Source organism: Diprion similis, chromosome 14 (genome assembly GCF_021155765.1).
Source record: "Diprion similis isolate iyDipSimi1 chromosome 14, iyDipSimi1.1, whole genome shotgun sequence".
NCBI lineage: Eukaryota > Metazoa > Arthropoda > Insecta > Hymenoptera > Diprionidae > Diprion > Diprion similis.
Genome location: NC_060118.1, coordinates 4,275,042 through 4,286,207, shown reverse-complemented (window position 1 = coordinate 4,286,207; position 11,166 = coordinate 4,275,042). Strand labels below are relative to the sequence as shown.

General features: G+C 40.1%; 1 protein-coding gene across 1 annotated transcript; it reads right to left on the bottom strand.

Annotated features, from left to right (window-relative positions):
• Positions 1–1,985: 1,985 nt before the first annotated feature.
• LOC124414870 (zinc finger protein 846-like) lies at positions 1,986–10,510 on the bottom strand. The gene is made up of 2 exons (XM_046895980.1): positions 10,384–10,510; positions 1,986–6,317 (listed from the first exon to the last, which is right to left on the bottom strand). The coding sequence occupies exon 2, from the start codon at positions 4,415–4,417 to the stop codon at positions 2,234–2,236; it is 2,184 nt and encodes a 727-aa protein (XP_046751936.1). The 5' UTR covers positions 4,418–6,317; positions 10,384–10,510; the 3' UTR covers positions 1,986–2,233.
• Between the last annotated feature and the right edge of the window lie 656 nt (positions 10,511–11,166).

Here is an 11,166-nt window from a genome sequence, read left to right as displayed (position 1 = left end):
TTGAACTTCAAGTGACTCGGCTGCTTCTTGTGTAATATGTAAGCGATCTTGCAATACACGATAATGCGTGTTACAAACAATTATTTTTACTTATACACGGTATCTAAATAGTTTTCAAAAATTTGTTTTTATTTCATGTAATATATATATATATTCTTATGTATTAATGTTTATTGTCTGGTCACATTTTCTTAAATGTCTAACTACATAACCAGTGACACTATTATATGTTTATTGGCCTAGCCTTGAGGCATATAACAAAATCTCACGATGAAGTTTGCAACATGGGAACCCCGTGCTACAGCTATAAGTATAACAATATTTAGAAATGTTTTTATTTTTATTCAATAAATACGAACTCAAGGTTCTTCATCTGCTTCTTCCTCTTTTTTTTGGCATTCTCTATTTAAACAACAAATAAAAGTCTGAACAAATAAATATATATATCTATATGTATATATGGGGCAGTCCACGTTAATTCGTGCAGAGTCTGACCACCTCCCCCTTGGATTTAGTCCGTAATTTTTTACATTGTATTTCCAACTTTGGTAAGCATTCTAAGTTTTTCTGATTTTTCTTACCCTCCTCTGTGCTCTCGGAGTTCCTTAAATGATGATATTTTGACAATGATTGCACCATTATTGAAAATTACGAAAAAAATTACATAAATTCTGTAGTAAAAACCAGAAAAATTTGAACTGAAATTAAAGAGGCCAGGAAAAACGGAAATTTTTTTACTAATTTTTCACATTATTAACAGATGTTTTTTTCTAGTGATTTTGATCTTCTTTTTTAAAATACAGTGTTCAATATATCTTACGTAATGCAACAACAATCTGTAAATTTCAAAATTATTATTCTTAAGTATTCTGATTTTTCAAGGTTGAATTTCAATTGAAATGTTCAAATTGTTGTTGTATCAGGGAACAAATATCGAACTCTGAAAATTCTAAAAAAAAAACAATGATTAACCAATTAAAGAATAAATAACAAATTACCGTTTTGGTGCTCACTTCAATTTTGGTTGGAATATTTTTGATTTTGGCCAGAAAATTTGTGTAATTTTTTTCGTAGTTTCAAAAATGTCACAATCATTGTCAAAATATCATCATTGAAGGCGATCTGGGGACGCTGGGGAGGATTGGAAAAATCTGAAAAAAATTTAGAATGCTTTTTAGAGATGGAATAACAATATAAAAATTCGTGGACCAAATCCGAAAGGAGAGGGTTAGAACCTAGTCGAATTGACATGGAATGCCCCATATATATAAGTGTAATATGTAGACATATAATTATAATATGTTTGTGTATAATATACAATATTATTTATATGGCAAGCGTTGAATATTATATGTATTTTAAAATAACGTATAATAACAAATTTCGTTCGTGTGCGAATTTAGCCGGTTCTCATATGCAATTCGTGAACAACACCTTAGAATTGAAAATAAGAAAAGAAAACATTATGCATAAAATAAAATAAAAAATATCGCTGACAATTGAAATTAAACAAGAAAAACTGTTTTTCGGTAAAATTGACTAAAACTTTTTGTTAACCTAATATAATATGTATGTGTAACGTATCGATTGAAATGATACACATTTATTTTGGGTAATTATAAAGGTAACGAAAATTAAATTAACCGAGAATGAAATTCTTTTTCGCTTGTGGCACCTATTTTATGACTACACAAGTCCCCTATATCGAGTCATAGGCAAAGTTAAATAATAACAATAATAATAATAATAATAAATGGCGAATTTATGTTTCATTGGTAAAGTATGGCAAGGGTGTATAGTGACAAATATAATGGCACTACTATGTAAGAATTGTGCTATCACAATAATAAACCTATAGACGTTACGATAGTTGAATTGTTATTGAAAGTGAATCTTATACACAGAGTGACCCTCTCCTGGGTCGAACCAGAAAGGAGCTCTAATCCGTCTGACACTTCACCTCCTTTTTTTCGTACTTACTCGTCCACACTTATAGCACATATCCGAAATTTGATCGATAATCACACATTATTATTGTGACGCGAACGAGTATGACTGCAAGAAACTGAAGTTTCAGTCGACTGGAGCTCTTCACTCATCCGACCCCAGAGAAATTTCACCCTGTATGTATATAGGAAATTTCTTTAGTTTGTTTCGAAAGCGAGGTTTTTTCAAACTCGCTTATTTGGTTTCTTCTCAGAATATAACATTCTTTTGGAACGATTCTGCAGACCTATTGGCTGACGGTAAGCGTTTCTAATATCTCCTCGGGCGTTTTGTTCAATTTTTTGAAAGTCTCCCAATGCTCTGGGGGCACAGTCCATTCCAAAAACGTAGCCAAGTTCTGCTTCAGAATATCAAACTCGTTGACGTCGTCAATACCCTGAGCGGGTTCCTTACCAGCGGATATGAGAGAGTCCTTCAGTACCTCATCTATAAGCCGTTTGCCAAATCCGAGTTCATCGAGTCGTTCGGGTTTCGAGATACGCTTGAACAGAACGGCTAGAAGCAGTCTCATCTTCTCAACAGTCATTATCCGGTACTTCGGTACCACCGGACGTCCGGTCCGGTTCTCAAGTTCGGCATCAATCGCCGGCATTTCTCCAACGTGACAGGACTTCTCATGCGTCTCCAGGTCGTTCTTTATCCTGAAAAAGGTATTGCAGTTCTTGCAGCAGTAGGGATCGGTCCTGCCATGGACGCACCTCATGTGCTTCTTCCAGTGTGGAAGCTGCGTGAAGCCGGCACTGCACTCTGCGCACTTGAACGGTCTCTCTCCGGTGTGTCTCCTCGTGTGAAGCTTCAGGGCAGTTGAGTGTGCGAAGGCCTGCCAACAAACAAGGCACCGAAATGGCCGCTGTCCTGAATGGGTTCGCTGATGAACGGTGAGCTGAGACTTCTGGGCGAACCGCTGGCCGCAGGTTCCGCACCCGTGAGGTCTGTCCTGGGCGTGAGTCCTCATGTGCTGGGGGAGGTGACCCTTGAACGTCTTGTTGCATATGACGCATAAAAAGGACTTTACGTCCTTGTGGAGACACTCGAGGTGCTTTTTGAGGGCGTCCCGGCGCACAAATGCTCGTCCACATATTTCGCATTTGTGGTCCTTCTGTCCGTTGTGTCGTTTCACATGCAGTGCGAGGTTCGCCGCGCAAGAAAAGGTCCCCGGGCACAAAACGCAACGGTATGGTTTCACTTGGGTGTGAGTACGACGGTGTTGGACAAGCTGACCACCCCGGGCGAAGCTCTTTTCGCAGTCGGTGCACTTGTACGGTTTGTAACCGGTGTGCGTCCTCACGTGAAGCTTCAGTCTCTCCTTCAGCGGAAACTCCTTGCCGCATTCATTGCACGTGAACATCGGTCCGCCGGCGTGAACCACCTTGTAATGGGTTCTGAGACCACCGCTACCCTTGAATCTGGCACTGCAAATCGCGCAGTGGTGTTTCTTTACCAAAGACGATTCCTCCTCACCCGAGTTGTTCCGTATTTCTGATTCCGAAATGTCGGATATACCATGGAGATGTGCCTCACTCTGCAACTTGTTGTTACGATTTTCACGCGACGTATTGTTGTTCTTGTTACCTTCCATTACGGAGTTCGCCTGTATTATCGCGTCTATCTTATCTCGAAGACTCTCATCGCTCACCTTTGACCGCTCTTTCATGGTTACTTCTCCTTTGATTTTGTTATTCCTCCCTGTTGTACGATTGTTTGTCGTTCCGTTCAATCTGATCTTTGAATTTGAGTTTAAATTCTTCTTTTTTAATGATTGCGACGCTTTTGCGTTGATTACCTCGGCGCCGTTTCTCTCTTGATGAAAAACGTAGACCTCGTCAGGAAGAGTTCCGTTCTTATCAAGATCCTGGGCGATGGAAGAAAGTCCGGAATTTACATGGGAGACGATGTTTTTATTGCAAACAGCAGATCCATCAAGTACATCGCAGTCGGGGACATTATTCAAACCATTTGACTTGATGATTTCGTTCTTTTTACGCTTTCCTTTTTTCTGTGACTCTAACTGCTTTTTTTTCAGAAACTTCATACGCTTTTTAAACACTCTATTGCCTTTTCGTTTCAAGGAGTTCCTTTTTCCATCACTGCACTGATCGACGTTTGCCTCGTCGGTGATTTTGGGATTATATTCGTTCAAGGAATCATCAACGTTGTTTACTCCTTCGCCAAACTCATCGTCGTCGTCGGTAGCACAGAATTCATTCCTTCCTATAGAAAAATCGTGCTTGTTCCTTTCTCGCAGTGCTTTGAAAGCGTCGGCTACAGTGTCTTCCTTGTCATCGTCGTCTTTTCGGCATATCGCCGACTGTTTAACGGGAAGTAGTTCGGTGAGGTGAACCTCATCCTCATCCCTGCAAGACTCCATGTGTGGAAAAATTTCGACCGTGGATCGTTGGATGTTCGCCATGTCAGGTCAAAGAGGGAAAAAGTCTCCTTCAAATTTCTCGATCATAATAACTTTCATCGATCAAGGTACAACAGATGAATCTTTTTTTTCGCCATCTCGCTGGTACTCCGGTGAACTGATCCACAGCTCGGTTAAATAATGATCCAGGACTAACGGAAAAACTATATATAACGAATCGGAAAGAAATTCAAACTCGACGGTAAATCAAAGCATGCAGCCGCGTTACGGGTGTGCGGAGATCGCGTCTCTCTTCGAACTGGCACGAGATCTTATAGTACGTGACAATACACGTGATGTCAGGTAAAAAGTGGAACGAAGAAATAAATGAAAAACGGTGCTCCAGGTATATTATCTTTTATCAACGGCGTGTTCTTCAAACACCGTTGCAGGGGCAAAGTGTGTAGCTGTTATCAGTAACCGCGATGTTCAGCGTATACGTCGAGCGTTTTCGTTATCTACCGTCGGGACGCATTCCTTATATATTATTTCGAAGAAAAAATTTTAGCTTCATATTCCGGAATACATCAACGTGCGTGTGTTTTAACACATGTAGCGTACTCTTGACGTTAAATAATTGTACATAGTTAATTCATACTCAAGTGACACCGACGATTCCCTGCAGCCTCCATGGAGGGTGAAAACATTTCCTGCGCGATCGTTTGAATCTCCTCTGCAAACAAAATCGCTCCTCTTCATAGATGAGAGCCGGAGAACCGTTCTAGGATCGATCCTCCGACGAGCAGGAACCGGGTCGTCCTCTTCTACTCGGCTCGAGGCCCTCCGGTTCACCCGGTACTGTCGACTGCACTGTGCTCCTGGAGTCCTGGGGTAGGACCTCTCTTCGCGAAGCCGCCGTCGCTGCCGTTATTGCCATTCAGGTCTCCCGCTACTCATCCGCACCCGGTGCCGGATTCTGACCTAGCTATTCCCATTCCCATTCCTGTTCCCGTTCCCGCTTAGTCCTCCTCCTCGCGCAAGCGTGCCCGTTCTCAATCAATATCCATCTCCGCTGGCTCCTCGACTCCCTCTCGTCTCTTGAACCCTCCGCCGTCTCCTTCGAGAGTTTCGTTGATCCGTGTCTCCTGGCTAAACTTGCGTTGTGTACACACCGCCAGGTCGTGGCCCTTGACTCTTGACTATTGACCTTTATTTTTCACCTCATACGCGCATGGCTTTATATGTATATTTTATGTATACACATATGGTCTACCCTCCAAGAATTATTCAAACATTTTATTGAAAGTCAATGAGCCAACGGCGGTGATTAGCTTTTCCGTATATCTCGATCTTCCTATCGTCGTCTGGGATCTCTGTTTTGTTTTTTGGTTCTACATTTATATTTCTCTGCTTCTTCTTCTTCTTCTTCTTGTTTTCTCTAAGACACGGCTAAATCTTTTCCCGTATTTGATATAATATTTATTTTTTCTTTGACTAGATGATAATTTATTCTCGCGCAGCTCAACGGATTTCCGGCCGATTCTGAATTTACATGCGTTGTTGTACGTTCTTGTTTCGGGCTTTTATATTCGATTTGTATAACGTATTATTATACAGGACGAACCGTAAATAATGAATAATGCGCAATTTTTATACGTTCGATTATCACACAGAATAGTATACGTGTATCTGTATAGATTACTGTACAGATTGAACGGTGTATGGTCTATATTACACGTGTATTGTAATAGTTGTGTAAATATATTATATAGCTGTATATTAGACAGTAGTGTAGATGCAGTGATTGGGGTATATTATCAATGGTTAGTGAATTATATACATGTGTGCGTGTGTTTGGATGTGTATTTTATTCTTATTTTATTTTGTTCTGTGTTTTTTTTTTCTTTCTCTATTGAAGTAGAACTCTTGTTATGAAAAGAGGAAGGAGACAGCCCATCACCACCTGCGAAAGAAATTAGAATTGCCAACAACCAATGAATGATGTTATATATATTAATACAGAACGCAATATATAAATATATTATACTATGTAGGTATTAATACTGTGGGTATCCCCACGAGGAAAATTCTAACATCTGTGAATTAGGTCGGATGTAGATCTATTCAATAGAGACTTATCGACGGCTGAGCAGAACAACATCGTATGTATCTTAGAATTCATTTCGAGAACATAGTACCTCAGAATTTCGCTCAACGACATCGGGTCTTGGGTCGAGGTTTTGTTTACAGCATTTTCTGACGCTGAGCTGCTGCTGACTACATATGATTTTTGCAAAAATATTACTGTTGGTCCACTCACAAAATAGGATTAAGATTCGGTCATGTGACGAAAAATATTAACGTATTTGAAGTAGATTCTACATAAAAATCCCGAAATCTACATAAAAAGCTTCGATATTTGTGACGTCCATTTGTATATGATGATTTATCAATAATAATCAATCAGTAATTTACGGAACTGGTCCAATATGCTGGATAAATATTGTATAAGCAATTATGCTCGAGAATGAAATTATGTTATGGAAAAGAAACATTAAATCCTAATTTATGAGCCAGTTAATATTTGATGAGTCAACTAGAATACCAGAATCATTTGAAAAATCATGTAATCTACAACGACGTAGCTCCCAATTTTTTTTTAAACGAAATTGTTAACCTTATACTGCGTACATCCTGTGTAAAGCACTGATCGGTCACGCCGGAGTCGTTAGAGGTCCGACAACAAAAATCATTGCGTAGAAACTGAGACATTGATTCAATAACGTGAAAAAATTCTGGGATTCTCTTCAACTATTATATTTCAAGGTAAATTAGGTATCTTTGGGATATAAAAAAAAATTGGAATGAAAAAACAATAATCATAAAACAACAAAATACCGGAAAATGGATCTTTCTACTCGAAAAATCATAACTCACTAAATTTTCAATATTTTGAGCTGAAAATTGACTGTGTAACTCTCAAGGCACAGGTGTTTAAGAAAAAAAAATATGGAGATACTGCGCGACGACGAAAAGGTATTTATTTGAGTGAGTGAAGATGAATCTTTGGCAAAAAATGAATTAACGTTTTTTTCGATGTTTCATTACTTATTTTGGATCAAATCATAATATTTTTAATGTTTTTTATGTGCAATTTACGGTGAAGATGCCGTGGTGTCATTTTGACCCCGATGTATAGCGTAAGAGTTAATAACTTGAGGTATGATGATGATCCAAATCCTGAGACTGGATGTTTTTGAAGTGAATTCTGAAGTTATATATTAACAAAGATGCTACTCTCGTTGACTTAATAATGAAGAAATGGGTTCTGTATACGAATCAAGCAAACGTTAAGCCAAGGAAAACGCGTGGCACAAATAAATCTGATGAAAATGGATACAATTTGACTAAGTATCTCGCTAAGTATATTCGTGTCTAAGTCTCAAGACTGACTGCTTTTTACAATAATAGTTGTTAGCTGAGACAACTTCATTACAATATTGTTGAATCAAATTATAAGATACGATGTTGTTGTACTCAGCCGTCAATATAATAAAAATAACCCACGACCACCTTAATAAACGAAAACTAATTTGTCTAATCTTGCAAGCTCTTAACATTTTCGATGTAAAAAAAAACCACTTTGGAGAAAAGCCAATTTTTATCTAGTCGAAATTTTTGGACTTGTCATATTTCAGGTTATGTGCTATGAGAAATAGCTAATCCAATCCACTACAAAAACCGGAGAAAGATATTTTGATAGGTACATAACGTTAGTGGAAACAATACTCGTTTATCAAGCAACTAACTATTGAGCTCACTCGAGTGGTAATGAAAATGTGCAGATATGAACGGAAACACGTGCGACGCTTATCGATATTTCTATATTCTCGACTACAACTTACACCGAGGCATATTAGGCGAAATTTTATGGATGAAATGTACAGAAATGAGAGGGAAGCTATAATATAACATATCGCGGATATAGCCCATCAAATTATGCTCTAATTTTTAGGTACATGCTTGATTTGCTGTAACGAAGTTTCTGAGCGAAAAAATTTTACGTAATTTGTTCTCGACCTCCGGTAGACGAAAGCACAGTTCAGCCCCGAAGTTCTATTTTTGCGCGACTGAGTCGATACCGTATGCGTGTTTTTTTTTTCGTAACGCTTTTTACACGTCAGAGTCATCTTTGTACGTTGTAAAGTGGTGATATTGATAACGAGGGATAAGAAAGGCTTGATAGGAGATTGAAAGCTGTAATAAGGGCCGCTGAAAACGAACATCAATGGCATTGTGAAATACATTTCGAAAAAAAATTCGCGACTGTTTTATACACCCTAATAAAATTCCTTGATGTATGCTCGTAGGCGTTATAGAGGAGGTTGAACGAGTTTCTACTACAGCTTACTGAAACCGGAATACTAACTTGACATTTTTAAAGTTTGAAGTTGACACGAGCTTAAAACAATTGAAAACAATTCTTTTCCCTAAAAAAACGATTTTCTTTTAATGCAGAGTTTTTAAGTTTGGAATTAATCGTATTTCCTAATTGTCAAAATCCTGCAGATTATTGCTTACCGTTGTGGAACGGCAAAACTAAATCAAAATTGAGGTAAACTTGGTTGTTTGATGAATAGTATACTGTTTTGCTCATTTTGCCATTTTCTGAATCCTGAGTTTCAATTTAAGTGACTGAATTCAAAGTTGATATTATTTTGCCACGCTAACCTTACGAACATGACCGATTAAAGAAAGCAACATACATACTCGATGAATCTCCATGACTCATCGAAGTGTCAGTGAAAGTATTGCAATGCTGCAGCACGGCAAAAATCATAATCTTGACGGAGAAATTCATCACGTTTCACCTCTCACTGAGGTTGAGTAACAGAATAAGTGGAATTACTCGCGAGTGGTGCGCTCACAACTGAATATCTACGTATTATTACAGGGTGGCCATAAATTTTTGGAAAAAAAATAAAAAAAACTTCCGTAATATTTCCATGTTTTCGAGGGCCTTAGACCCAGTTTTCCCTTACATTTCCCCAGTTCTAGTAAATTACTAAAATTTAAATCGTTCGACTTATTACCTCAACATTTGGTTCAAATTTAATTCGAATTAAACAATACAATGTACACAAAAATGTCAGTTTAAGCCAATTTGTTTTCTCGACGAAAAAAGTGAATTCGTTATCTCGAAAATCATTTCTAATTCCTATGATAAAAAACCGATATTTTCAGTTCTTTTCCATGATCGAATTAAAATTCCCCTGACAAGTCCAGGTTTTCTATAATCCCTTTTAAACACCCCGACATTTCCAGGTTTTCTAGGTGTGTGGTCACCCTGATTAATTTTTTCGGAAGGTCGCAGATCGCCCCGCAGCCTGTGAATTGTGTCGTGCAGTAACTGCAGCGACTCCGTTGTCGCATAATAACGCGCCCGCGTGCATCGAATCTAGAGTAGCGTGTAGTGTGTATGTCCATCCAGCCACCCGACCGCCTACCGTAGTTACGTCGATGGATTAGCCATTAGCATAGAGACAGTCACGCACGCACACAGAGGCATGCACGCGTGGCACACAAGGCGGCTAACAAGTAACTTTGTTGGGCACATGTCTCTGCGTTGAACTTCCCAACGCGGTTGCATCGACATCTAATTCTGAATTAATTTTTTCCCCTACTCCGCGTTTCGTTTTCCCTACCAAGCCAACGTAAAACGTTCCCTGTACCGGAGTCCCTGCCACGCATCGTGCCCTGCGCCAGGCAATAGGCAAATCACAAATTCTCTGCCTTGGACTGTTTGTTTTTCCCTTCTATTTTACGCCCATATCTTTGCTCCTCTTCCTTAATATTTCATGCTTCCCTCCGACTCGACACTAGGCATATCTACAGTATAAAATTCGCGGACGGTGGAGACCGATCGAGTGATTCGGACTTCGATTCCTCGCCGCCGCCACCGCCTCGCGGCCCCTCCAGACGTAGTAGGTATGTGTAGGTACGTACAAGGTGAAAAACTGAACACCTACCTCGGGCGTTGCGGGTCGGGTCCCACTGGCGTCCTCGATCAGACGAGCGGCGTTTCGTTTGCGGTCCGTGGTGCCGTTGGCGACTACTGCCGCAAGTCGCAAGGCCTCCTAACGCCTCGGCGCCATCTTTGCGTCGTTCGTTGTGACGTCAGGGTATCGCGCATCATCGTCGGCCCGGCTACGCGCTCTACTCTCTACGCCGGACGCGCACCATTCACGGCGTTCAAGGTTCCCTCGATCAGTGACAACGGTGCGACGACGCGCTGGCCACCCGGAACGCGGCGTTGATAATAATGGATCCCGATAATGGTAACCGTATCAACTAGGCTTGATTCCCGTATCGCATTAACTATCGTCGGATGTTTCTTCCCTCCCGCCCCTTCCTTCCTCCCACAGCGAGATACTGAGAGATATTAATCCGGGCACACGGCAACTTCCCGATACGGGCGTCTCAGCTCTGAGCGGTGAATTTGATTTTTACCTTTTGATATTGTCACTACGCGGAATTGGAGCTAGGAGACTTTAACGCTGAAAATTTGCTCGGGCCCCCCTTTCGCCAACCGTGTACAAACGGTACTCGCTCCTTGCCATTGTACGAGCTGATTTAATCGGTTTACGATTATATCCAGAGCCTTATCTGTAACTTTATCCCACCTGACAAAAGTGATGAACGTTCAGAGAGGCTTCTTGATCGTTCCAAAATGACATTTTGTCACTTTTCCAAGCGGGGATAAAGTAACGGAGTATAACCTCTTTGAGGGAAAAACATGGATGGACAAAATT

What these genes read in the sequence shown, in the direction of transcription:
- LOC124414870 (XM_046895980.1), bottom strand. Translation starts at nt 4,417, where the DNA reads ATGGCGAACATCCAACGATCCACGGTCGAAATTTTTCCACACATGGAG.